This window comes from Seriola lalandi, unplaced genomic scaffold, assembly GCF_002814215.2.
Source record: "Seriola lalandi dorsalis isolate HSWRI2012SDOR001 ecotype SW California unplaced genomic scaffold, Sedor1 jcf7180002054968, whole genome shotgun sequence".
Taxonomy (NCBI): domain Eukaryota; kingdom Metazoa; phylum Chordata; class Actinopteri; order Carangiformes; family Carangidae; genus Seriola; species Seriola lalandi.
This window is the reverse complement of record NW_019525519.1, coordinates 296,632-323,675: the sequence shown is the minus strand read 5'-3', so window position 1 is coordinate 323,675 and position 27,044 is coordinate 296,632. Positions and strand designations below refer to the sequence as shown.

At 40.9% G+C, this 27,044-nt stretch overlaps 2 protein-coding genes across 3 annotated transcripts; both read right to left on the bottom strand.

Moving 5' to 3' along the window:
* Nucleotides 1-471: 471 nt before the first annotated feature.
* LOC111646275 (stereocilin) lies at nucleotides 472-15,610 on the bottom strand. 2 transcript variants are annotated; one of them, XM_087170905.1, is made up of 29 exons: nucleotides 15,511-15,610; nucleotides 14,267-15,400; nucleotides 13,639-13,663; nucleotides 12,966-13,551; nucleotides 11,898-12,785; nucleotides 11,722-11,784; nucleotides 11,503-11,628; nucleotides 11,083-11,249; nucleotides 10,812-10,998; nucleotides 10,318-10,433; nucleotides 9,882-10,014; nucleotides 9,556-9,738; nucleotides 9,221-9,259; nucleotides 8,963-9,139; nucleotides 8,457-8,606; nucleotides 7,317-7,375; nucleotides 7,043-7,166; nucleotides 6,795-6,877; nucleotides 6,556-6,691; nucleotides 5,925-6,127; nucleotides 4,873-4,963; nucleotides 4,601-4,772; nucleotides 4,225-4,394; nucleotides 3,510-3,665; nucleotides 3,265-3,407; nucleotides 2,632-2,780; nucleotides 2,268-2,365; nucleotides 863-1,010; nucleotides 472-650 (listed from the first exon to the last, which is right to left on the bottom strand). In XM_087170905.1, the coding sequence occupies exons 1-29, from the start codon at nucleotides 15,608-15,610 to the stop codon at nucleotides 562-564; spliced, it is 5,895 nt and encodes a 1,964-aa protein (XP_087027031.1). In that variant the 3' UTR covers nucleotides 472-561. The 2 variants fall into 2 exon arrangements, with proteins under 2 accessions (XP_087027031.1, XP_087027032.1); XM_087170906.1 differs by having other exon boundaries at nucleotides 5,925-6,115.
* A 3,986-nt stretch (nucleotides 15,611-19,596) lies between these two features.
* On the bottom strand, nucleotides 19,597-25,535 carry drc4 (dynein regulatory complex subunit 4). The gene is made up of 10 exons (XM_023395757.2): nucleotides 25,452-25,535; nucleotides 24,680-24,877; nucleotides 21,809-22,009; nucleotides 21,660-21,714; nucleotides 21,368-21,570; nucleotides 20,829-20,984; nucleotides 20,663-20,743; nucleotides 20,317-20,526; nucleotides 20,123-20,188; nucleotides 19,597-20,024 (listed from the first exon to the last, which is right to left on the bottom strand). Exons 1-10 carry the CDS (start codon nucleotides 25,464-25,466, stop codon nucleotides 19,944-19,946), a joined length of 1,266 nt encoding a protein of 421 aa, XP_023251525.2. The 5' UTR covers nucleotides 25,467-25,535; the 3' UTR covers nucleotides 19,597-19,943.
* Between the last annotated feature and the right edge of the window lie 1,509 nt (nucleotides 25,536-27,044).

Genomic DNA, 27,044 nt, shown 5'->3' with positions numbered 1-27,044 from the left:
CGAATTCCTTAAATGTGCAATTAAATAATTTATCTGTAAACCTAAAGTTTAGATATAAAAGAAGTGAGACAGGTATTGTACTTAGAAAAGATTCATACAGCAAATCTGAAGCATTTCTGTAATCAAATTTGCAAACTAAGTCCTACTGGGAGGAAGATTCCCATAGAGGTCACAGGGCCCGATGGTAGGTGTTACTGAGCTAATAGAAGTTATAAATAAATACATTTTATAGACCCCAACATGTAATTTAAAGGAAAACATTTAAGATATTCAAATTTCCCTGTAAATTTTGTCAAATAAACATTAGTCATTGGATCACTTCCTCTGATTGCTCTAACAAAACAGTATAGCTACATGTTACAGCTACATAGAGTGATTTACGTTCTTCCAGGCTCATAATTCACATAAAAGTGAAATATGTGCAGCAGAGCAGTCAAGAGTAATGTAAATGAAAGGACCAACACACAGAGGGAGCAGACCAGTTCAAAATATTTATTTGAAGTACAAATAAGATGGTGATACCAAGAGAGGTCAATGGACAGTTAAATTTGTTCCAGCATTTCAGATTAGTTGCCATAACAGGAGGCACAGAGCCAGTGAGCAGAAAGCGAGGCTGTCTGTATTCAGGGCTGCTGCAGCCTGGTTTCTCCCTGTGGAGGCAGAGGAACAGAGCGTTTATCATCACCTTATAAACACAACATAAAAATCATATTGGTTGCTCCATACAGGCAAGTAATGTCATAATAAAAAGTGTAAGTGCTCACAAAAACTTACTCAAATAGATAAAATAACATTCAGACACTCACTATGAAGGAGGTTATTAAAATGAAATTTTATCACAATTATTTTTCTATGGATGCACCTCTCAGCTCCAGCAGGATGTCTCCTTCATATCGAGCTAGTCCAACTGCGTGTCTCTGCTCGGTGTCCAGCTCAGTCCACTGCTCCTCTGTGACAGCCCACGCTTGCTCCACGCTCAGCCACGACAGCTGAACTGCACTGAACACCACCTGTCAGACAGACATCCAACACAAACACGAACTCCTGCAGGAAACTTTGTCATCTGAGGGGAGGCACCCAGGGTAAAGAGGGAGCACCCTTTTGTCAAACGTTATGGCATCATTTTTTAATATGAATATGGACAGTAAAGAAATTAAACCATCACATGTACATATACATGGGAAGGGGGTTTCCTATTGATATCCCTCTCCCTGAATCAAATAATGTATTCTATGTGTCCCTTACTGCACGTTCTTTTTATGTATGTCTTTATATGAGTCCAAAATTGGCTTTGTCCGGTATAATTTTGTTGGAGAGCATAAGCGTCTTGCTCCATTCCTAATTAGTCCATGAGTTTTTTGAGCCTTTTATCCCAACCCACTGTAACAGCCCTTTTTCTGTATAAGATTCTCCTTTTTACTGGCGGAAATGCAGATGTAGTACGGCACTGTGATTGCTTTTGGTTTATATTCTCAGATTGTTTTTCTGAGTCAGCCAGTTTCATTAAAGTCCTCCTTCACTCAGAAATGTGTTTTGCTTATTGTTAACTTATGTATGTGCAGTTTGACAAGTAGCATGTTAGTATGCATGCAGTTTACATGGGTGTGAAACTTCACATTTTGAATGCACCTACACTGAATTTTCAGTGAAGAGATGTTTTGTGTCCCGTTGTTAAACATTAGAAATTAAAAATACTTTGTATTCATAGATCCTGGATTTTCTATTGAAGGAAAAGAAGCAGATGTATTTTAAAGGAGGAATATTTTAGTGTTGATTTTTTTTTTTCTTAAATGTCTTAAGTCTTTCAGCATTAAATAATTAGTAACTTACAGAAAATACAGTAGTATGTCATGATAATGACCTAATGTATTAAATATCATGAACATAAATAACATTTTTTTTTTAAAATTGTACTTTTGTTGTTATTGGCCTATTTCATGGCTCTGTTCTGTTTGCGTGTCCCAGAAAGTCATGCCAGTGTGACAGTGAGGCAGCATGAACAACACCAGGACCCTGAGACTGAAGCAGCTAAACAGAATTAGGCCATCATTCCTTTGATTATTTATTTACTCTTCCTGATGAGACTTCTCAAAATGTCTGCAGGGAATGGGATGTAATGTTTCCTCTATTTCACAGTAGAAGCTAAGTATAATATTTCAACATCGAACGATTTAGTCAAAACTTCCATTTATGCCACTTATACAGCACATGCATATGTATGTTGATTAGCCTGAATAAATAGCCCTAAATTCCTGGGTGAAACTCACTGCCAGCTTCTTTGGTGACATCAGAGCGATGGCTTCAGGGGTGATTCCTTCCACTTGTTCTTGTACCAGAGCCGACAGCACCATATCCTCCAGGCCCGCTGGACCAGGAGACAAACACTGTTGTCAGATAATTAATGTTTCTCATATAAAATCAGAGGAAACGTTTTAAAAAGAAAAACCTGCCCTTTTTCACCCTTAAGTCTGTACCCTTGGGGATATTTTTAATTGTGCCTATCCATCCAAGAACTGTCATTTCTTTCTCCTGCCCTCCTCACTCTTTGAAAGAAAAGCAATAAAAAAAAAAGAACAAAAAGTTGATAGCAAAGAAGTTTATACCTCCAGGGATATTATCTCAGTGCTGTACCTGCCAATGTCCCAATTTCAGTGAAGACCTCTGGTCCCCAAGCGCTGGCTGGACCAAAGGCTTCCGGGCTGGACAACCGGCTTGTCAACGCTTCCATCTGCTGCTCTGTGCATGGCAGGGTCATCTCCCGCAGGAACAGGACAGCCACACTGCAGGTTGAGGAAAAAGATTCAGAACTTTATATCCCTCTGAGTGCGTGTAAAACATTTTCATGAGGTTTGTGCTGCTCATAAATGTGCGTCCTACATCTGTCAGCAGGTGTATGTGATATCAATTAACGTCTCTCCAAAACTACAAGCAAGCTGTTCTGTAATGCCACATAGACCGAGTTTCATTACTATACTTTTACAAATTACAAAATTAGCATTTTTTGTCAACTCCTTTTTTACTGTATATGTCCAACTTTGTTCATATTCCTTCTGGTCGATGTCACTTGTCTCGTGTTTGACTTATGTTGTCATGATTGTTCCTTTGGAAATATTGGATTATTTGGTGATGATTTCAATACGGTCCATAAATAAATGGGCCTCTTTCAGGCTCTATCAGTTGTCTAAGGTTTTTTTTTAAATAGTTTTTTTAAGTGTTGCATTAATTTGGGAATGAAAATAATCATACATCAAGTATCTGACTGACCTGAGATTGTAAGGGGTCAGTTTCTTAATCTCTGAGGGATACAGACCACAGATCAGATGGCCAAATGCTGCCAGATCAACGACTGTTAACTGCTCCACTTTCAGTTTGCGTTTCCGCATCACACCCAAAATAACTGCTCTCATCTGAAACGACAGCAAACAGTAGCATTTACCGCAGAGTATTCAAGTTGAGATCGTGTCATTTTCCTGCAGTTTTACATCAGGATGAAAAATTCAAAAGTTCACCTTTTTAGGGCTCCAGCCTGTCAGCGTCCCCAGATGTGCCAACACACCCAGGTCAGTGAGATTTGCATCCTGCAGCTCTCTCTCTCCCATCTCAGTCACCACTGAGCCCAGAGCCAGCACCTGCTCCGCCCTCAGCTCTCTCACCGGACTGAAGGACTGGATTAAGTGAAGAACCACAGCATGGGACAACCATAGATTATACTGATATTAAAACACTACTCATGTATTATTCAGCTGTCCTTGTCTCTCAGGGTTGGAAACCACCAGTCAGGATGCAACAGCCTGTTTACTGGCCTTCTTACTTTTTGTTTTCAAATTTACATTCAACGGGGAAAAGCTATTTAAAAAAAAAAAAGCAGGAATTCTCAGACACCAATAGTCAAATTCTGATTATATTATTAGGGCTGATGCATTTTTTTTTACCAAGAATTGTGTCGCAGCCTGATGGAGACAAAATCTTAACTGTGTGGGGGACAGAACTGCTGCTCCACAGGTCAGACTGAATGAATCTGGAGGATGATACATATTACTCCTACAGACAGACCCATACAGAGTCTGCTCAATCCATGGGAGGGAACAGGTTGTATTCATATTTCTGTAGAGGAGAGCAGTTTGTGTGGAAGACTTGAGAGTGAAAATAACAAACAAATACAAGAAAGAAATGAAATCACGATGAACTTTGCATGGTCTTTAGTAGAGCTGAGTTTCTACCGACCTGCCTCAGTTTCACCCACAGTGACCGGCGCTGCTCAGAGCTCAGCGAAGCGTCCTGACCGAAAACCTCTATACACTGTTTCAGATCCTCCTGCGATATACGGCTGAGCTGAGTGGACGACCAAGCTGAAGGAAACGTCCCTCTGATGTCTGCACAGCTTGGAACTGGCGCTACTCAAAGAGACACATGTGGTGGATTCACTGCAACGCTACAGAAGCTTCCACAAAGACATTTCCCAATTCACATAGACACTTATGGACTGTGTAGGTCACAAGTGATGGAGTGGTAAACTGATAACAGTTGCTCTATCTGTAGGTAAATGCATTACACACATTGTAACAACAGCACTAGGAGTTGTAGGAAATATTTATTGAACCTTTTGCCCTCCTGCTCCGTGCTTTGACAATCCCTCGAATGAGACTCTGGGTCTGCTGTCTCTGGCGACGCTGGTCCACACACTGAGTGATACACACTCCGCCCACCTCACTGTCCTCCCAGCGCCTTTGACCCACCAGCACCTGCTCCACCGTGTCTTGATCCAACACTGTCTGCACAGGAATAACACATGAAATTGTTAGGATAAATCTCAGAAAACCAAATTGCAGTGAAATTAATTACTTGCATGGGATGGTGCTTTTGGGTTCTTACCAGTGGGATGGCGTTAATCTGCTTTGTTGAGAGAGAAAACACCAACCTGCTCAAATGTTCAACATCTCCAACTTGCCAAGTGGAAGGCTCCCTGGCATCAAATCACAAATCACAAATCTTACCAATGCTGCTGTTTTAAGTAATCCTTGTCTTACTGCAGGCACAGTGCTGATTTTTTCAGGCATGAGAATGTATTTTAGACTAAATCCAAACTGTTCTGCTCTCCTAGGTTTATTCTACTACTTTAAACTAACAAGTGCTGAAGGTATTTCGTTCATACGTATGAATTATTACTCCCTGATCAAAATTTCTGTGTACTATATTCACTTATAGGTGAATGTTGTGGCATCCTTTTCTGATATGACCGAATATATCTAGCAATATGGGATAAGTTTGTCGGTTAGTCCACCACCACTTTGGTCCAGGATGAAACATCTCTAAAATGGATTGTCATGAAATTTGATACAGACATTCATGGTCGCCCAGGATGAATCCTAAAGACTTTGGTATCTTTTAACATTTCATCTAGCACCACCATTAGGCTGAAATTTCAATTTGTATTATATCATATGCATTCTGTCCATCTCTACTTTGTTTTATGTTTAAAAACATGCAAAATCAGCCTTAGCTTGCAAAATAGCTGCTAGCATGGCTGTAGCCTCTTAATCTTGTTTTAGTTTGTAACATGAGTTCATGAACAGCCACCCTGAAACATTTCCTGGAATTTAAGAGCCAAGCATTCAGCCTTGAAATCAACATTTGTTATCAGAAAATGAACCATTATAGAGCCATAAAACACCACAGGAATAAGCATTTTATGTCTTGGTATTTCATAATTACTCTTGTTTGTAATTGTTTTTTCAGTTTTTGCTTGTTTTGTTTTTGGTAGTATGCGTGTGGCCAATTTGTCGCTGGACACTTTGATTCTTAATAATATCATAAAAATACATACTGTTTAAACCTGTCTATAACATATGACATATATATGACATATTAATGACCAATGTGTCATAACCAGGACCCTGTAGTGTTTTCTAAATGTAGTCCTTTACCCGAGTAAGTCTTTCTGAGTGAGCAGGGCACTAATATCTCTCAGAGCCTCTTTAGGAAGACAGAAACCTCTCATCTCCTCCAGCCGCAGAGCCAGAGCTCTTCTGTCCACCAGGGCCAAACTGTCCCGGTCCAAGAAAGGCAGTAAAGGCCCCAGGATGTCCAGAGTGGTGCCGTCAATCTCCTCCTCAGCCTGAGAAGAGCCCTGCAGAGCACCACATGCACACAGGGGACCTGGATTACAAGGATTTCACACTGATATGACTTCACTTGTGTGAAAAGCTGTTGCGAGGATGAAGCAGGCTATGGCCTGAATCTTCCTCTCCATCTGTTTTCTCTCCCAACATTTGTTGGTTGAGGCTCTTCAAGCAAGCACACACAAACCAGCTTGTTCTCTCTGCCCCATTAATACAAACCAAATACATGACTCACCATCACTGACACAAGCCCTAATTTCATTTGACCAGAAATAGTATCTCTGAGTTCCACTTTAATCTGGGTACTCTAGGTTATGGTTTGTCATTTAAATTACCCTGAGGTTTGGAAATTCTATTTCATCTTAATGATGCTTATAAATAACATGCAACAACTGCTTTCTGATTACACTTTTCTACCTAAAACATTGTGTTTTACCAGCTCAGTCACGGCCTTCTCAGCCAAATTCGTCTGCTTGTAATGTGGCAGTCTGAGGAAATCAGCAAAGCGTGTGTGGATGTGGTCTAAAATGGCTCTGAAGGATGCATTAGAGAGGTTCTCTATCATCGTCACTCTGGAAAAGAACAGAGCAAAGGTGTAATTATAGTAATGATTGGATAAACTGTAAAACATCTATGAAAAAGAGTAAAATACATGTTTAATAAAGAGATACTTACGGTAATGTCACAGCAAACCCAGAGCTCAAAACACTGAGGTCGAGTTCAGGTTGTTTCCTTATTTCCTCTACGATACATTTCCGCTGGTAACACAGCCAAAACACATCTGAACTTGTTAGTATTTAACATTTTCAGTTTGTTATGGCAACATTCATTTAATGCATTAGCAAATCAGTCGAATGAATCATGGCTGCGTGTCAGAGATCGTGACTAAGAGTTTGAGGGGTGATGAAGTGTATGTTCCTCACCAGAGCAGGTCTCGTGCCTCCAGGCAGCTCACTAACAAACTGAAGCAGCTCTGCAAAATCTGTGTCGTTGGTCCAAAGCCTCAAAAAGTCACAGCTCATTCCACCGGCAACATGACCCAGAGACCTACAGGTGAAAGAGGGGTTATTATTTCAATTGAGTATTTGACCTGAAAATGACTGATGATGTGATCTGCTTGTGTTGAGTTTGTAAGAAAAATTACTCATTGATTAAAATCATGGGAATGGACGAGCTGATCCAGTAGGTCCAACTCACCTCACAGACTCGATGGTAATGTTTTTAAATTCATAGGTTTTTTTGAACAGAAACTGAGCCTGTACAGAAAGAAAGTGTCAGAGTCAGCGTTTTGACTGTGGTTAACAGCAATATTTTAAATAAAGAATCTAAATCAACTTGCAGTTACTTTAAGGGACCATACAACATACCAGCAGTATTCCCCATGTTCCTAGAGTACTGTACAGTTGCTGGGTGTTTAATGCTTAAAAGATTTTGGGTAAAATGTCATTTTATGGAGTTCAAGTCCAGAGTGAGAAGATTTTAAAAACTGGTCAGATTGTTGTGGACGTTTTTGATGATCCTATCCTTCCGTCCTTCCAACATTAGACCCAAACCTTTATGTTTTACTAAAGATTTTTCCATTTTGAACACTATGAGCTTTCCTTTGTGTCACTCTCATACAAGGACTAGAGTACTGTACACAGAACGTCTAGGTAGAATTTAATAGGCAGCTTAACATGAGGTTAGCTGCTTTAGTGATCTCTTGATCACAGCATGGACTTTAAACTTGTAGTTTTGTTAAAAAGCAGTACCACACTGTGGAAAAATTACCAGACTGGATGTGGAATGAAACACTGGTGGTTTATCAATCATGAGACCGCACCACATTAAATATACTGTGTTGAATATATGCAGTGAAATCCTTTTTGAGTTGGACCCTAAATCTATTTGATAACTACCTAACATATTGGTCAGAGCAGTTTAGGCTTCATATGCAGTGCCACAGTGTATTTCAGTGTAGCTACATAGTGAAAAGGGCAGTCTTTATTGATTTGACTTAGGTCTTGTTAGGCTGAGAGGCTGAGAACAGGTGGTCAAAGCCGGTTAATACACTCTTGGCTGTGACAAAATCCCTTTAAGGTAGCTATTATTAATTTATGCTACACTCCTCTACACCATTGTACAACATCCAAACTAATTAGCTTGATGGCGGCTGATGTGTATGGAGTATTAATATCCTGAAAGGCTCACGTGAAGCATATCCAATGAGTTGCAGATTAAAGGGAGCTAAGACTGAATCTGGTTACTTTTTCTTCTTTAGAGAACTGGGAACTTATTGTTGTCATATCAATGCAAAGTTACACAGCACACAAGAGCAGACTGAAGTAAAATGCGCACCTGCTGTGGTGACCAGTGTATGTTTCCGTACATGCTGGCATCTCTCATGATTGTTTCTCTGTTCGTGGCCTCTATCAGGTTCCTCAGAGGGACAAATGGTAAAAGACAGTTTACCTGCTGTGTGATGTTCTGCACGTCTCTGTGTAAAGCCTGTTGACATACAACCAAAAAAAAAAAAACCCCACTGAAATTTACACGGAAAAGCCTTTTAGGGAACACAAAGCATAGTCTCACACATGTGGATCAAATGAAAACTCTGGAAACCATAGTGCCGGATTAGCCAGATTTATGTAACTCAGTTTTTTTTTTTCCCCCAATAGGTTTTTAGGCTTTTTACACAATCCGTAAGAGATGTTAATTTACATCAACTGCCAAAACCTCTGCACCGCCGCTCTGTCTTTCACTCAAGATGTGACGACAACGTACGAGTCGCAGCAAATTATAAGGAGGGATGAAAATATAAGAGAAGTGATAACTGATGTACTTCAGACAGAAAGGGATGTTACCTCCTGCACTGCATTGTACAGCATGGCTCTATGGCCAGGCTTCAGCTCAGTTAGCAATGTTCTCCAGCACCGACAGTGGGCAATTTCACCAATCTCAGGCCACTGGAGGTCTCTGAGCACAGCGGGGGACAGACCAGAGTGTAACGGCTTCAGTCTGCACAGTTTTTCCACAGTGAGCTGGAAAGGGAGAGAGAAACACAATGGTGAGTGTGCAGTTGGTTGAAATTCTGCAGAAATATTTTGAAAATGTCTACTTACATTGGTGTCCTTGGAAATTTTGGATAACATTTGAAATGCCTGAAGAAGGTATTAAAAAATGAATGAAGTGGGCATACAAAATAGTGTATTAAAAGTATTCACATTCTAAGACCGCTGCAGTATTTGAGGTAAAGGTCACATATTTCACCAATGTTTAATGAGATATTGTAGCAAATGAATTGTGGATCTACAGTTACACTTGAAGCCATATGGCAGGGTGAGGACAGGTGAAAATTACTGATATCTAATAAATGGTGGAGAACAGTTAGCAACATTTCCTAAGATAAGAATGACAAGCAGCAATGCATGAAAGGAAAAATACAATCCCTGCTGACCTGTGCTGAGGAATATCTGTGTAACCCTGGTTGTGAGAGGATGTCCAGGAGCTGTTGTGAGGGGAGAGACAGCAAGAAGGAAGCTCCTAACTGGGGTAGCAGACCACTGAGAGCAGACAGCTCTGAGGGAGCCATGCTGCTGACATTCAGGGCCTGAACTGCTGGTATCAACCAAGAGGACAACTATCCATGAGACACAGTGAGACCGTTAGTGAGACATTGCGCGGAACAACGCAGAAAACAGAGCGGTAGTTGACAGATGATAGTGGTTTAAAGAAGATTTTCTGCACATACAATAAACGTCAGTAAGAACATGCACCCCTCACCCTGCCGCTGGCACTGATGAACCCCTTTGACACGCACTGAGCCAGCCGCTGCCAGAAAGCAGAGGACGCAGCTGAGTCCTGAACATATGAATCCAGTTCTCCCGGATCCAGGTAACATGCAAGGACTCCTAACCTGTAAAAGTCATGATCCTTCACTCTCCCTGATCATAAAACAAAGATAAAGACAGCACCAACTTGTGCTGAAGGAGAATTAGATGTACTGTGCCACACCTGGCAAAGTACAGCACATTAATACCGAAACAAAACCCTGACATGAGTCATCAATGATAACCAATGAGTTCCCAAAGTGTCATGTTTACATTGCAGGACTGAAACTCTGCATCTATATTGAAACTTCACCGTGGAGTTTTTGACCACTGTTAATGCTGTGGAGAAATATGCTTTTTTACTGAATTTATATGAACATAGCTCCCACCTCAGTATGTTATCACTGGTCAGATTCTTCTTCTTGCTGAACAAGGTGCGGAGCACATGGCGCCCCCTTACACCGTCCAGACTGCCATTTCCTAGCAACTCTACCAGAGGAGCAAGCTGAGAGACAGAGACCGCAGATTAAAATGTGAAACCAGCTGAAAACAAAATTCACCAACTGTAAACAGAAGGGTGACAAATTACTAGAAAAACTAATAATATATAGTGATGATGATTGGTGGAGTTCTCCAAAATCTCCCATAAGAGTTTACCTGAGTTGACATCTGGTGACTGTGATAACCACAGCATGAGATTTATATACTGTTTTATACTCATAAAACAATTGAGTGGTCCTGTACGGAAGCATTTTTCTAATCATTTATTTAGGTTTTCCCTTTGATTTGTCTGCTATGCATATGTAAGAACCCCAGATTAACACGTGAAGAAGACATACAGCGGTAATGTAAAGAGCTTGGAATCAGTGAAATGGCCGCTAACCTGCTGTGATGTCAGTTGCTGAAAACAACCGACTGGTAGGTAAGGCAAAAGCGGAAGGATGGAACTGAGAAAGTAAGGTGGCCACGTAGGGACATCGCCCACAACACTCGACTGCAGGAGCCGTTTTACAAAGGCCTTCTTCTGCAGCGACTTCATCCCTGAGCTGTGGTCGCGAATGGCTGTCAATCTGAAGAGCAACGCAGAAGCTGTTAGCATCAGGACAGGAAGCTACACTGTGTCTGACTAAATGTTTATTGGGTTGGAAACTCACACGCTGTCATTGACAATCAGGGAGGCGGGGAAGCTCATGATGTCGGAGACAGACATGAAGGGTATGAACTGAGACAGGTCCACAAACAGTTCTGGGGTCACTCGGGGGAACTTATGGATGAAAGCAGCGGTCATTGTTTCCATGGCTTGCAGCTCTTTTTGAGAAGCCTGACAGAGAAAACAAAAGAGCAGAACAGTAACTGATGTGTATTCAGTTTGGCTTTCTTTAACCATGCACGGGCCATGAAAACATAGATTCACATCAAATAGATACAGCACAAAAGAATGCAATAGAATAGAACTATAGTCATTAGAACTGTACATTGTAATACAGGATGAGGGCATTTACCTGCACAATTAGCTTAATGAAAAGTGTCACAAATGGTACCTTTATTGTTTTGTTTGGAGCTTTAGAACAAACCTGGCTGGTTTCAACTTGTAGCTGGTCCCAACTTTGATGCATATGGGAGAGAAATCTCTTCACTGCATCTTTTTCAGCAGACATCACGAGAGTGCGAATGCTGTCTCTTGGCATCTGGAGGTACTCCTGGAGAAATAGAGCCATTAAACAAAATATAAAGTTCAGTGAGGTGATGTGTTGTGTAATGATAAATGTGAATGTAGCTGCACGGACCAGTACCTGCAGCAGAACCCTGAGAGCAGATGAGTTATCGTCCCTCTGGATGAGGTCCCACAACACGGGCTGATGTGACAGCAGAAAGTTATTCACTCTTTGATCTTTGTGTGTGTGTGTGTGTGTGTTTGTGTGTGTGTGTGTGTGTGTGTGTGTGTGTTTGTGTCAGTCAGCTATCTTACACTGAAGCAGCTCAGCAGGTCCTCTTTCACAGTGGCGTTCTGCTCTCTGCGCAGGAAGACCCCCAGAGTGTGAAGGACGCTAATGGAGGCTTCTGGCTGCAATGCGGCCCAGGATGTGTTGTCAAGGAGACTGGAGAGGAGGATGGCCTGACCCAAACCTTGCCTCGCCTCTCTTTCCCCCTCATCAAGACCTGAAGAGAGGCCCACCATGAAGTCCAGCACTCGCAACACATATCCCAGCGCCACTAAAAACCCTTCACGCTCTCCTCCCTCGATCTCGCACACACTCAGCTTGTGAAGGATGTCGACCAGCAGTGGGGCCGGGTCCACACACAGTTGGGATGTGTCAAACTCGTATCGTGCTGGGAGTATGTCAAAAAACCTCTGCAGGAAGCACTTCCTGCTCTCAAGTTCTGCCTGGAGATCAGCACAGAAGTCAGCAAACTGAGGCACTGATCTTAGCAGGTGATTGTAGAGAGTGGTGTTTAGACAGATGTACTCTCTCAGCCCATGTGTCTGCTCACAGAGCTCCAGGAGGGTGATGTTGGTGAAGTGATGCGCAGACCACTCCCTGTACTGACAAGTCTCCTCATCGTTGTCAGCACGGGAGAAGTTGAGTATTTTGGAGCAGTACACTGCGGCCCAGCTGCCCTCTGGCAAGGATCGGTGCGAGTCATCGGACTCTCTTCCGCACAGAGCTGAGATCAGGACGGAGTTGTTCGGCAGGAAGCAGTGTCTAAAAGCCTGGGCACTGAGCGACCTGCTGCCCAACTGAGCCAGACAGTTCTCATCGAGTCCTGGACTTCCTATCACCTCACCCGAAAGCTGCACACACAAGTCGTCTATGCTTGTCTGATTAAAAAAATGGTAGTCCTTTGTCACTGCAGCCTGCAAATAGTAAAACAGGGATAAGTTAACATGAGTTAAAAGGAATTGTGAGTAAAAAAAAACAAGCAATGCACAAGTACATACAAATAGCATGTTGTCAGTGCCTTGCCAAGACACAGACGTTTATGAAAAAGTTCCCAGGCAACAACTCAAATACTCATCAAAAAAGTGACACATTACCTGATGTGCTCTCTGCAGCCAGAATGAAGAGTTGGCACACACTGTGTTGTTGAATTCTTGGGCAAAGAACTCACTGCAGACATGGACCCAAAGGAAGTCGTCCTCAGCAGCAGACAGGTACCAAGCCGCATCAGAGCACGTGGCATGCAGGTCGAGCCCCATCTGAGCCACTGCAGGATCAACGGACCCGTTCTCACCTTCGAACAGTTTACAGTAGAGGAACACAGTGAAGTTGGAGACACCTGTCAAGCCTGGGATGGTTTCATTACACGCTGCCTCCAGGATTTCTGAGGAGGTGGAGAACTCCATCTCTTTCAGCTGGTCATTTCTCTCTCTCGTTCTCTCGGCTTGCAGCTGGTTGAACTGGGAGCTATGAGGTGCAGTAGAGAGTCCACGAAGGCGGTTTTGTTTGGAGATTTCCGGTGAAAAAGGAGTTGTTTCAGGAGACGAGAAGGCCGGTGTTTGTTGTGATCTTATTCCATCTCCCTCAGTGGAAGGGCAGGACAGGAATGGGAGTGAGCTTGGTAGACCCTGGGAACTCGCACCCAAAGCCTGGGTGTTCCATGACACGTTATGCCTTATCCCCCTGCATATGCATGGACAGATAGTAGAAATGTGATTATTACTCTCAAACATGTGAAATGCAATGAGTCATATCCCCAAAGTATCTTACCATAAGATCAGCTGCCTCAGGTCACCTTCAAAACAAGACAAATAAAAGCAAATATTAATTGAAATCAAAGTGAATGAGTGGTGGAAAAAGCTCCTGCAGTACACAACTAGGCCTGATGTAACAGTGCAGCTCAGCTAACAATGCCCAAGATATAATGTTACTGACATCAATGAGAGGATAAAGAGATTAGCCAAGATAACAACAGGTGCTTTCAGTGACCACGATGATTATAAAGATTTTAAAGCAGTGTCACTGTCACATTCACTCCTGTATCTTTCAGGTGAATCCAGGGCCAAAAGGTGTTTTGCTTGGAAAATTAAGCAAAATACAATCTTGGATTCTTAACTAGAATATGTTTGAATTAATCTGTTATTATCATTATGCAAACTTTCTGCATAATCTCATAATCATTCTCTGAAGCAAAGTATTCAAATGTGTGAGTGCATCCACATAGTGTTTGTCATGAAAGATCTTTCTTAATCACCTAATGATTCTATTATGAGATTGTTTGTATGAAAGCATGTGATTTAAACATGACTGACAACATTAAAATGTTCTATGAAAATAGCCAGCAGGTTGTGATTGACTGTGCAAAAAACCTCTGAAGCCAACTGCTCCACAAACTCACCAACTGAGCACCGGCCCTGAGCGTTGGGCTGTGGCACGTCCACCAGGGTGCTGACATCATCAAGCAGTGCCATGGTAACCCGTGACACTTTCCTCCTCAGGTTACCGTAAACAGAACTACCCACCCTGTGCAGGAGGCCCCTCCTCAGCCCATCCAAGCTCTGCACAAGAGCTAGATTTTTCTGTGGCAAGTGGCCTCCTCGCTCTCCTCCACCTGAACGTGATAATGCATGCAGCAGTAAACTTTGCATGGAGTCTAGATCATCCTCTGTGGCCATCGTGTCTTCTAGAGATGCATTTCTAGACAACCCATCTTTCCTCATGGCCTCAGGAGGCAAGCTGAAGGGCTTCAAACGTCCAAACGCACCTGAGCCCTTACTGTGTTCAGCTCCTTCTCCTGCTGGATGTAAACTGACCACAGGCTTCCAGTTGCGTGTTTCTAAGAAACGCAGCAGCTGCTGAAGCCAACTAACACTGAAGGCACAGTCGCTACGACCCTTCAGAGCACAGATGAAGCCCTGCAGGCCTGCGCTGGCCTGGCCATAGGTCCCACTGACCAGAGCCTGAAGCGCAGCTTCCAGCACAGCGCTCAGTGTCCTCCAGTTCTGAGATAAGAAAGTCAAGAGAGGCCTGAGGGGCTGATGCTCTGATAGAGTGATCAGACTCTGCAGCAGTCCCAGGAGCCAGTCCCAGTGAGGACTGCCCCTCAGGGATAAAAACCAGTCCTGCACTTTGACGCTGGGTCGGGGTGGCACTCGGCCGTTCCACTGGTTCAGTGCAGCACTCCCTTCAGACTGAAGAAAGAAATGCAGCACCTTCTCCCACAGCTGCTCCTCATCTGGCTCTGCCGGCGCCTCCTCCAGCTCAGCACCCATCTCTTGGAGGTACAGAGAGATGTTGTAGAGGAAGCCAGAGAGTCGGTGTCTGTCAATTGGCTTGTTTAGTGAAGGCAAGTTCTTGCTGGGAAGAAGACCAAGTGTTTTCAGGCTCCCCATGATATTCCTCACCCAAGGGTGGACAGATTGGTCCTTGTTTGTTTCTGGCGGAGCATTCAGAGGAGTCCAACCACCTCCTTTACTCCATTTTGAAATGATCTCCTTCAGAATGTCATCTCTGCGGTCCTCTTTACCACCTCCTGAAAGAGTCCCATTACAGATAGTTTGAGTCAGCATCATGTAATAAGAACGTGTTGTAACAAAACATACAGCTGTTGTATGTAATGACATGTTTTGGTGGCACACTCACCTGTCTTCTCAGGGGATCCTTGTCCCAGTAAAACAGCACAAACGATGATGCTTGTGAATCTAAGAGCGGCCATCCCTGGCCCTTTCTCTGCCATCTTCATCTCATGCCAACTTGCACAATGACACAGTGGTGTCACATCTTTCTCTCTGGGCTGCTTTTCCTATTGAATATCACAAAACCATCTGTTTAAATGGATGCTGTTTTTTTCCCTTGGACTCAAGGAGTAAAGTATCTCACTTGAGAGGGGATATTAAACCTTAATGACTGACTGCCACATTACCGTACCAGTTTCACTGCATGGTTACTAAAACAAGTATCAGTAATGTAATTAACTTATAAAACTATTGAAAGTAGGTCCAAATGTGATGCTCAATAGAGTGTCCAAAGAAAGACAATGAAGTAAGATATTTGAAAACATAATTAAATACCCAGTTCTGATCCTTAAAGAGATTTAAGACAGTTTGGCACATAGTAGATAATGACCGAAATGAGTATAACCTGTTTGTAAATTTTAAATATCAGCGATCACTCACCATAAGGAAAATCTGAGGTAAAACATTTTCTGTACTCACCAACAGTTACGATCCATTCATGTCTTTAAGTATCCTCTTAATCTTCTCTAACTTAGCGTTGTCAACACAGCTGACCTCTTTCTGAGTGCAACTCTCTGTTTCACCATCACTCTGACTTTCTCTACCTTTCACTCTCCCTCCGCACCCCTCCCACCTCTGTCCTCTATCTCTCACTCTCTGTTCTTTTAGCTGTATGGATTTGCTTTGCTTTTCTTTTTGGCTCTGGGGTTTTGGGTGTTTCATGTTTCATGAGTTTTCTTATCATCCTACAGCATGGTTGACTGTTTTATACGACAATGCACAGAAAGAAGGAGAGTGCAGTGTGATTGAGCTGACAAACAGTAAACACGTCTCAGTCTTTTAGGTCACTGCTTATATTTGGATGTAAAATATATCAATATATTATTTTGTTTTCCCTGTTCATTATTTTGCACCTCCATGAGGCTACAGGAAGGTCACAGCACTCAGCTAGGTGCTCAAACAAGGTGAAAATCTGGATCATGTTAATCACACCCCTGATATCTATCCGATTCTCTAACTGTCCGATGTCTCCCACTGACTAATTCTCTATTGAGCTGTCTCTCAGCTGGGACTCATCTTGCGACTGGGTTTGTTGAGGGTGTAGTCTTACCGACGGGGCCTGGCCAGCAGGACTGTGCAGGCTGTCACTGTTTAGACACATTTATCCCTCGGTCAGGCAGACTTACAATTGAGCCCTGTGCAAGGGCAAAGCAGCAGGCTCCCCAGAGTCAGACCACTGTCTGCAGGCCCTGAAACCCAAGAGGGCTGAGTGAAAGGACCACCTCCTCCCTCCACTTGCTTTAGCTGTATGATACTGTGGCCTGCACGGGGGACAATAACTTCCTCCTGTATTATTGATACCACAGGGAACAGTGATCACTCAGTGCAGCAGGGCTCGATTCACCACGGGAATATTCAATGAGAAACTGGATCCACCCCATACATTCCTCTTCTCTCTGCTGGAAACTCAGTCATGTCACGGGGGAAATCAGCTGGGGAAACTAGCTGTTCAGATTGGAATACTTGGTCCAAGGCCAACTTCTGTCCCCATCGTCCAATAGAAATTGAAAAGCATAAATACCTGACATTATCCAGATACTGAGTCTGTCTTTGTATTGATTTACTGGCAGAAATAAAAAAATTAAAAAATTCACTTGCCGTTTTAGCGTGAGCATGATTAATTTATTTCAATTTCATATGCAATATTTGTGAGTTAGTTTGTTTTTTGCCATAATTTGTGTGATGTTGAGAATGGCCTTTAGTGTTCTTGGTGTCAGGAGTGAGATGATAAAGGACTGTTGACAAACTGCCCACCAGAGGCTTTGCATAAGTTGTATCATGCCCTTGTAGCTGTAAACCCATCACAGGATCACTGCATCAGCAAAATATTTAGCCAAACATATCGCAAAAATACTACGTCATAACAAGTCATAACAAAATATGACCTTAACATTAATCTTATATTAACTGCTATAGTTGACAGTTAAGAGATCATGCATTGCTTTCCCCGCAGTAAAAACAGCTGATGCTCCAAATTAAGTGTAACCAGCCTCATCTAGGACAGAGAGAAGGAAGATTTGCAGATGTTGAAGCCGCTGCTGTGAGCCTCATTTTAAGAGCAGTGTGTGGTCCAGTCAGCTGCAAAAAAAAAAAAAAAAACAACACAGCAAAGTTTGGTGTTAGTGGCTTACTGTTAATTAAGCAGCACTTCATTTTAATTTCTTCAAGTGTATATTTATAGACAAGAATGGGAGGTAGAAAAAAGTGGTGTGTGATTAAAAATTTGCAAGAAAAAAATGTCATTGTGAGGCTATAATTCAAAGCATTGTTGCTTGGTACATATTAGATTCCAAGACTCAGGAGTAGGCACAGATAACTGGTTAAAGTGAGCGTAAGTTTGGGTCAGGTTAAGCATCATAAGACATGAGTGGTTGACGCGAAACTCCACTTCCCCCAGAATTTATTCCCAACTAAAGGTGTCAAAAAAGAGGCAAGGTATTTCACTCTTTCAATATACACATCTTTTTAGATGGATTAATGACCAGGTCTATGAGACATGGGCGCAGGGGTCTAGGTGGTCGGGAGGCCCATTAGCCAATGCATCTTTATGAAGTGACTAACGTTGATTTTATGAAGTTTATGAAGTTACTTCACATTCCTTGTTGGAAAGTAGTTAATAGTTAGAAGTATGGATGTGCTCGTCAGGTTTTCCTGCTTCTAACCCTGTTCTGTTTATTTTCTACAATGTAAAACAGCTGCACGTTGTATATTAAGCTACAATAACTATCTTTGCTTTAAGATAACAGACCCCACATCACAGGTTTCCACTGATCCCATGCATTGTTTTTGGGCAGTGTCCTATAGTATTGTGTACAATATATGAGAGTGTGGTCTGGCAGGACATTTTGGGAAAGGTGCAGACAGCTTCTCTTTATCTCCAGCAATAACAAAATGCTGAAGCTGTAGAATGGGACTTACAGTACGGTTAACCTGCAAAAATGTTTCTGCTGCTGAGACTCTAGAGAAAATGAGACAAATCATCTCACGATTTGTCCATGTCTCCACGCCCAAAATTGTTTCTAGTGTTGGTTATGACTTTTCTTTAAGCTTTCATACCTTTATGGCCCTTGGAGGAGGTATAAGGATACAGTGTCACTTTAAACATCTAAAAGAAACGGTAATAAAGAGTACACCTGTCCAGTCACTGAAATCAAATCCTTGACAAGGACCATAAAACTAGCATATATACACTGTTGCTCATAAAGTTGGAATAAAATATTTTTTTCCTTTTTCCATGAAATTATTTTGACAATGTGATTTATTTCATTTCACCTGGGTAATTGGGACACATAATGTAATCATTGCACCTGGTCAAAAGTGATTACTGATGCATTTAAATAGGAATAAACAGAGGATTGTGTCTGAAAACAAAATTATTCCAACTTTATGGGTGACAGTATATATATATATATATATATATATATATATATATATATACATATATATAATACAGTGCTACATACCCAAAGTGGCTGCAAGGTGACCCTCAAGGACCAGTATACGTTGTTCAAATAGTAACCTGTGACCTCTACAGGACAAGCACTGCACTCATGTATTAAGATCTATCACTCCACTTAGCTCTTCCCCAGTCACTCGATGACTTATTGTTAACAGACCAAACCAGAGCAGCCAATATTCTGATTTTTCAGTTCAGTTCATTTAGATTTTCTGCACTGTACATCAGTCAAGATTAACAGGAATGTACTCAAATTTCCCTACAAAGGCAAAACAAAGTGGTTACATACTGACCTGAATCTAAGTTTCTGACATCTGTTGTACCATATAAAAATTAACTAATATGAGGGAAAATTTAATTTTAAGGCATAACAAAATAATAATTAAATAACAATGCAAAATGATGCCATAAAATAAAAAATAAATGTGAAAACTGTATGCACATTTGCAGAATAAATTTGAAAATGAATAAATAAAATTTATTTTCTGAAACAAACTAGTTCAAATGGACAAGAAAGCTGAAACAACAGATACTGTGTTTTCTACGAGGACTGTCAAAGGCAGAGCACAATTTTAAGGATTGATGTTTGTGGTGAAATGATTAGCCTAAAACATAAATGGAGGCATTACGACTTTTCCATGTGATTAAGCCTCTAACTCTGACCCTAACCCACAGTTTCACATTAATCTTTTGTGTTACTGAACATCAACATTTGTATCAAAGAGAATATAATGTCAGATTCTAATTAGATATTATGTAAAGAAAGTGAGATTTGCTGTAAATGGTTCAGTCTTTTAATTCATTGCTTCTCATTTTAGGCTGCTCTAAAAGGCACAAGGCACCTCCACTGGGACAGCTAAAGCCCTTTGCTTTGCTTTGTAGGTCAGCAGCAGATCCTTATGCACCTGTCAGACACACATTGTTTTAGACAAGTAAGAATATCACTACATAAGTAGTTTAAATGTCATCATTGTTCAAACAAGTGCAGACATAAACTACTAACCTTGGAAATCTGAGCTTTTTTATACTGTAAGTTCTTGATGGATTTATTGCAGGAGTCAAGATTTTCCTGCAAGTAAAAACACGTTTCTTTCAGGTACAAACAGCATTGCAATATGTATAAAACATCATAAGACATCAACGATCAAGAATACAAATGACTACAGAGGACAACTAAAGGGACACATACAACAGTACCTCAATTTTTTTTGTGACCCCACCAAGGGCAATTTGGTCCATGTTAGAGGCAGATAGCACCGAGTGGAGCTGAGCCTGTGTCTTCTCCAGGCTGTCTGTCAGGGCCTTCAGCTTCCTTTGCAGCTGCATGATCTGCAGATCTGCTTTATGCTGCACCTTCTCAATAGTCTGAGAGTACGTCTTGAACTGCTCGTCCTTTTCCAGTTGAAGCTGTGTGACACACAAACACACAAGAACACAAAGCATTAGGTTGACATTCAATGTGCATTTGAATCAAGCTACCTTTTGAGCAACATGACACTTTGATAATAAAGGCTTAAAGTAAGGTTTAATTTCAAGTTTTTACCTTGCTGAATTTCTGTTCCAGGTCCTTATGTTCCAATTTTAGGTCATTCAGCTCCTTTTTTTTTACCCTTTCATTGATGTCCTGTCATAAAGTGCAGCAAATATAAGTGTACAAGTTGGAACTGTAAACTCAGTTTTTTTTTTAAATTCACTGACACCAACACAACCTTTTTCATTCCATAGTATTTCGTTTTTTTCTCATTTCCAGCAATTTGCTCCTTGACTTTCAAGAGACGCTCAGCGAGACATTTGCTATCCTGCGAAAGATGGGTCTGTTCCCTCTGGTTCTCCATCTGTTTTACCTCCATTCGTAGAATTTGTGTCTAAGAAAAGCAAATAAAACACAGCATGTCAGAAAGAGGTGCAACAATTAGTCAAAGGACAGAATATTTATTGTCTCTGAGTCATTTATCAAGAAAAAATCATTTATTGTTTTACAGCTTGTAAAATTTGAAAACTTATCAAAATTTCATGTTACTTTGGATCAGAATAATTAACAGTTGAGAAAAGCCATTTAAAGACATTATCTTGGGCTCTGGAAAACTAAATGGGCTTTTTTTTTTTTTACCACTATATAGACACAACCATTTATCAATTTATTGTAAAAAATAATCAACAGACTCATCAATAATGAAAAGCTGCACACCTAAACTAAACATATTTCTTCGTGTTTATTCTGACAAGGACGCTGAATGCGTGCACTTACCTTGACTGACTCGCTTATTTTCAGATCTTCTTCCATGAGATTAACAAATGCAGAAGCATCCGTCAAAGCTTTGTCGTGGTCTTCTATAAGACCAGCGATGTGGCGGTTCCACTGATCCTCTCTTTCACTGGTCTCCTTTTGCCTCATTTTGTCCAGCTCTTGTTGCTGCAACTTCATCTTTTTCGCATAATTGGATTTGATTTCTATTTAATAACAACACAAAATGATGTTACATTCGGTTTTTGACAGCACAGTGTGTTGAAATCAACTCAAAATAAGATGAGTTATTTACCTGTGATATGCTTCTCCCAGTGGTTCCTTGTTTTAGTCATTTCTTCTTCGTGTTTCTGTTGAGATCACAACCAAACTGGTGTTTGAAGCATATGTGTCAAGGTAAACAGAAATGCTGAATCCACAGATCTTTCGGTGTGTACTACAAACCAGTTCAAGCTCCTTGAAGATACTTTCATTGTCGAGCTTCTGCATGTCTACCATGATGGCCCTCATCTCCTTGTGAAGCTCAGCCTCTAATTGTTCTTGCTCATTCTGCAGCACCTCAGTGGAGACTAACCCTTCTTCTTTCAACTCAGAGATTGTGTTCTGGTGTTCACACAGGAGGTGCTTCATCTTCTGCTTATACACCTAGTGGGGAGAAAAAATAGTCAAATGCGTAATTTTAGTTCAGTCAATTAATCGGTCCGTGGATAATCTTATCTTGCCTGTTATCATTTCAGAAAAATGTGACAAAATATGGGTGAGTGTTCTCATGGAGGCCACTGGTTACTGGCTACTTTGCATAGGATTTTGCATTTCACCTGAGAAAAGCTTATAAAAGGATCGGTCTATCTCGACAATACCTACCTTTCACAACGATAATTATAACAGCCTCTTTTTATGCAAGTGACAATATATTATAATGTAATTCAATAATATTCTAAAGCTGCAAGCAGCGTTGAGCGCACTCCTGCGCACCTCGGGGGGCTCGCAGCAGGCCAGTTAAAGCAGCCATGCATCGTAGCAACCACCGGACAACGCGCTCACAGGTTAAGATTTCCTGCTTGAACCATGTGGCGATGGACAACATGTATTGCATTTTCTTTGCATTCTTCATTGTGTCCACTATGTGAAGCCAGAGACCACGCAACTAGCACACATTATATTACTGTATATCAAATGTAAAGCAGACAATGAAAATGTCATGTACGTCAAATGATGATTGGTCTGACACATGTGCAAAGCTTCATGAGTTTTTGAACATGCTTAGGACCTCAGTAAGGCTAATTTATTTTGGAGAAGAAAAAAATCTGGCAAACGAATTAGAATAGAGTCCTCACACCAGTCGGCGCTCAGGCCCTAATGATGACAACACATTGAGCTCTGGTAAATTGTAATGGTCATTTTCCAATATTTATTGACACTTTAAAAAGAAAAAAATATTGAGATCAATGAAAACAGAACTTTAACTAACAATTATTTTCATTCTTGATTAACCTGTAGATTACTTTCACAATCAAACAACCAAATAATTATTTGGTCTATAAAAAAGTGTTAAATTGTGAAAAATGTCTTGTTTTAGTTTCCTGTTTTTGATTTATTACTTTTATTCCTTGTTTTTACTGTAAAGCACTTTGTAAATGAATTATTTCAAAGGTAAAATACAATAAATGTTACACCTTGCGACTGCATTCAAGTTGCAAATTATTTCAACATTTCTCCTGTTCACTGCAAACCTTTAGAATTACAACTCAAACATAGTTTTAATTGTCTTGTTCCATGTTGAGTTTAACAAAATTAAATACATTAATTGAAATAATGAATCATATATTCATATTTTTATTTTGGCAGAGGTGCCTGGTTCTTCTTTGGGGAAAGTGGCTCTGTCTCTGTCCCCATCATAAAGGTAAATTGCTGGCTCTATATCATCATTCCCGGTGGAGCTCGGAGGAGATGGGCCTTCATCACGGGCGTCACTGGTGGCTGGCTGACTGGAGGTCTTGGTATCAGCATCGTTGCCAGTGTTTGAATGACCGCAACAACATGTCACTGGATCATACTCCATGTCATCTTCTGGCTCTTTACCATCTTCATCAATGGAAGACTCAATATCGTCATAATTTCCACGAGAGCTCTGAATGTATGAGCATTTGTCACTGTAACTCTCACTCACATTTATACCACTGGAATCCTCAGCGTCTTCATTGTAACCAGAAAACTGTTAACAGTTCCAGTTAATGAAGCTTTTCCAGTAGATGGCTCTTTGTGCAAGTCAGTCATGAGAGCAGTGTTTGAATGATCACAATCATATTTCACAGAGTCTGACTCTTCATAACCCCCTAATCAAAATTTTGCAGAGTGGAAACAGTCATGAGCTGAAACGGCGTCTGTATAGAGTCTGTATAGGTGCTGGTCTCAATTGTATCTACCAGGTGAACCATTGTTACAAAATGGTGTTTAAGGGCTTCCCCAGGAGTAATTCTGTCTTCAGTAGTTGGATGTAGGCTAAATTTTAGGAGGTCTAAAAATGCCATCCTGTCTTCATACTCAAGATCATCCCTTTTTGCTCGAAATTTCTTTACTGCATCCTCTAAATTACAGACCAAGTCAAAAACCCTTTTGAAAACTTTTCGTTTGACACCAGTTACTTCCTCATACTCCTCTGGTGTCCTTAGTCTCCACTTTTCATCCAGATCCAGGATAAAATACATCGAGCTGTATTTTCCAGCAGGCAGCTGGTGATCATCTGGCTGACCCAGCAGGTGCAACATATCTTTCATCCAGCAAGTTGCACTGTAAATTCTCATTTCCTGTTGTTCCTGTTCATACATGTAGGTGAAACACAGTGTGAGCAATGCCTTGTTCAAATTTTCCATGTGTTGCTATCAAGCGATTTTGCCACACCCCTGGGCAAAACCCACAAAATATGCTAATTTTCACCAGGCCTGACGTGTGCAAATTTCAGTATTTTAAGCATGTCCAGGCCCTCAAAAGGCCAATTTATTTTAGAGAAGAAAAAAAATCTGACAAACAATTTACAATAGGGTCCTCGCACCATTCAGTGCTTGGGTCCTAATAAAAGTGCTGTGTATGATTGATGACAAATGGAGTGCCAGTGACCAGCAAATGCCATTCAATCATTGTGGGATACTACATACTTGCATATATTGACTGCATTTAAAGAGCCTTAAAAATGGGACCGCCTTGTTACCTGTTTTCACATATTCTGGATTAAAATACATACTTGAGTAAAACCAGCCCCTGAATTTGGGTGCACTTTGACTGAGTAGCCACAGTATATCTGTGAATTACCCTTACCTTGATCTCTACTTGATGGTGCCCCTCATCCTCTTCTATGTCCTTCTCTAGGTTTTGAAGTTCAGCCTTGACCACCTCTAGCTGTCTGTCTGTGATTTCCCAAAAGGTGTGGATATTGTCCCTCTCCGTCTGAAAATAGTTTCTCTCCTCTCTCTCTCTATCCAGCTCCTCTCGAAGACGCACAATGTACTCTTCGAGCTGAAATAAAGAAATATATTTCAATGTGGCCCTATCTGAGCCAGGCAGTGCTCGTGTCCTGTAGCTTTTAATTAACAGCCAAATACTGTAGCTTATTGCCTCATTTTTATCCTTAAGGGCATGTAAAAAGTGAAGACACTGTTCACAAAGGGATCTACTCAGCCTGTAAAAACATCATATAATGTTTTCTGTAGCTCTCAAGGTGAATCTTAGAAATTAACCCTGATGATGTCTTTGAGGCTATCTGGATATGGGCTTATACACTACACATTATATTTTTTTAAAAACTGCATTATAACATGGTTAGTTGGAGCTTGACAGAGACTTGCAAAGGCACAGAGGCTGTAATGAAAAGATGCCACTGGTAGTGTTCAATGTTTTGAGAGCTTGACACATACAAGAAACTCAAACTCAGGATACTTTAGTCTCTGCTTCACAGATTCTGATTATTGGGTTAGGGTCTCTTCAGTAGACCTTCAACTCTATGAAAGTGCAACACTAACTCGGTTGGATACTCTTTTAAAGTACTTTCAGCAGGATACGTTTTTTCCTTAAACACACGACATTCTCTGACCTGCTCCTTGGACATCTCATCCTTGGTGAGTCCATCTATTAGCGTGGGGGTCCTTGCCTTTGCAGGCTTTTTACCCTTGCCTTTGGGTGGCTGGACAGAGGTCAACATAGAAGAAGAGAAAGGTTAAAACTGCTGGCTATAGCTATGAAGTAGCTTGTCCAACACATAGCTGAGCGTTAACTGCTAGGTCGCTAACGGTAGCTCTTTACTGTAGTTAGCCCACTGATGGACCTGTGATATATTTTAATAACGCTTTGCTCACCATCGTATGTACAGCACAAATTAAACGGAGAGACGGTCTCCAATGTTTCGATCGCTCTGAGAAGCTCGTGCAGCAGCTTGCACTTTATACTCATGTCGTGAGTTTGGAACTCAAACATGCGTCGCTATGGCAACGAATGCTTGAAACACATCATGGTGGATAGTAACTAAGTACATGTCATGGATGTGGTACATGAACGAAAATCCAATTATTAACTTCATTATATATATTTTGTTTTATGTCATTTTCTACATCTCCTCCACTACATTCCAGGGGGTAATATTTGTATAGTAGATATAAAATTAAACTTAACTCAAATCTAACTCGAAGTAAAGCTTTTATTAGCAGAAAATATGCATTGGATAGATGTTTCTAATAAATTATAATGTGGCTGTAAGCAGAGAGAAAGTATTTATTAATGTTTCTCAACAACTATAACTCCTATGGGCACCAGTAAGTGGAGGCTGATGTGCTAACAGATAACAAATGAGGTAGTTTGAATTGCTGACACACAGTGCACATTAATTAACACATAAAATGCCATTGTAGCTGTGTCCAATAACATTCTACTATTTTACAACGATACAAAGCAGCAGAACTTTGTTTTTCTTCTTTTCAACATTGATAAATTCACAGGCCCTCGTGTTTATCTTGTGACAATTCAGATTGGCCCAATCTAAGACTGCAAACCACTGGAAAGAAACTACCCAAATCACTATTTTTATATTGCTGTATTGGTGTTTACTTCTTAAATACGTATGTCTTCCACCACTGTAAACATTCCCACAAATTCATTTTCCCTTAAAGTCGGTGTCAAAAACTGTGCAATTATTATCCTGGGCTATCTGTACTGTGGTACACTGGCTTCTTCAGAGTGCAGAGGAAATATGTATTTTAGATACACTATATGTTAAACATAACCATGACTTAAAAGTCAATATGAGACTGATTAATATGAACAGAATTCAGCCCAAAATACACAGACAAAACAAAGTTAAAAAAAAAAAATAGATTTCATTCCTTTCTTGAAGTCTATAAAAACCTATTAACATTTCTCTAAGGGAATTTTACTGATCAACATTCATCATCCATCAACTGGAATAGCAGCAAATCCAACACTGCAAAATGTACATGTACTGAATGATGTATAAATATTATCTGACACTATTTCTCTGTTCTGGTACCTCATGCACTCAGTCACACTGAGCTTTTAAATATATACATGCATATTAATATACATGCCTGTTTGTTATGCTTAGAGACATTTCCTTATATAAAAGGTGACAGTTTCAGAACATATAGTCAAGACATACTTGCACGTACAACAGATT

Bases quoted from the DNA above. Each gene is read 5' to 3' on its own strand.
- LOC111646275 (XM_087170905.1), bottom strand. From the start codon at position 15,610: ATGAAGATGGCAGAGAAAGGGCCAGGGATGGCCGCTCTTAGATTCACA. The intron at 12,786-12,965 runs GTAATGTGTCAC...TACTATTTGCAG, and splicing joins GGCTGCAGAGAGCACATCAG to GCTGCAGTGACAAAGGACTA. The intron at 2,781-3,264 runs GTCAGTCAGATA...CTCAACCTGCAG, and splicing joins CTGACCCCTTACAATCTCAG to TGTGGCTGTCCTGTTCCTGC.
- drc4 (XM_023395757.2), bottom strand. The intron at 21,715-21,808 runs GTTTGTAGTACA...TGATCTCAACAG, and splicing joins TCTTCAAGGAGCTTGAACTG to AAACACGAAGAAGAAATGAC. The intron at 20,025-20,122 runs GTTAGTAGTTTA...TGTGTCTGACAG, and splicing joins AAAAAGCTCAGATTTCCAAG to GTGCATAAGGATCTGCTGCT.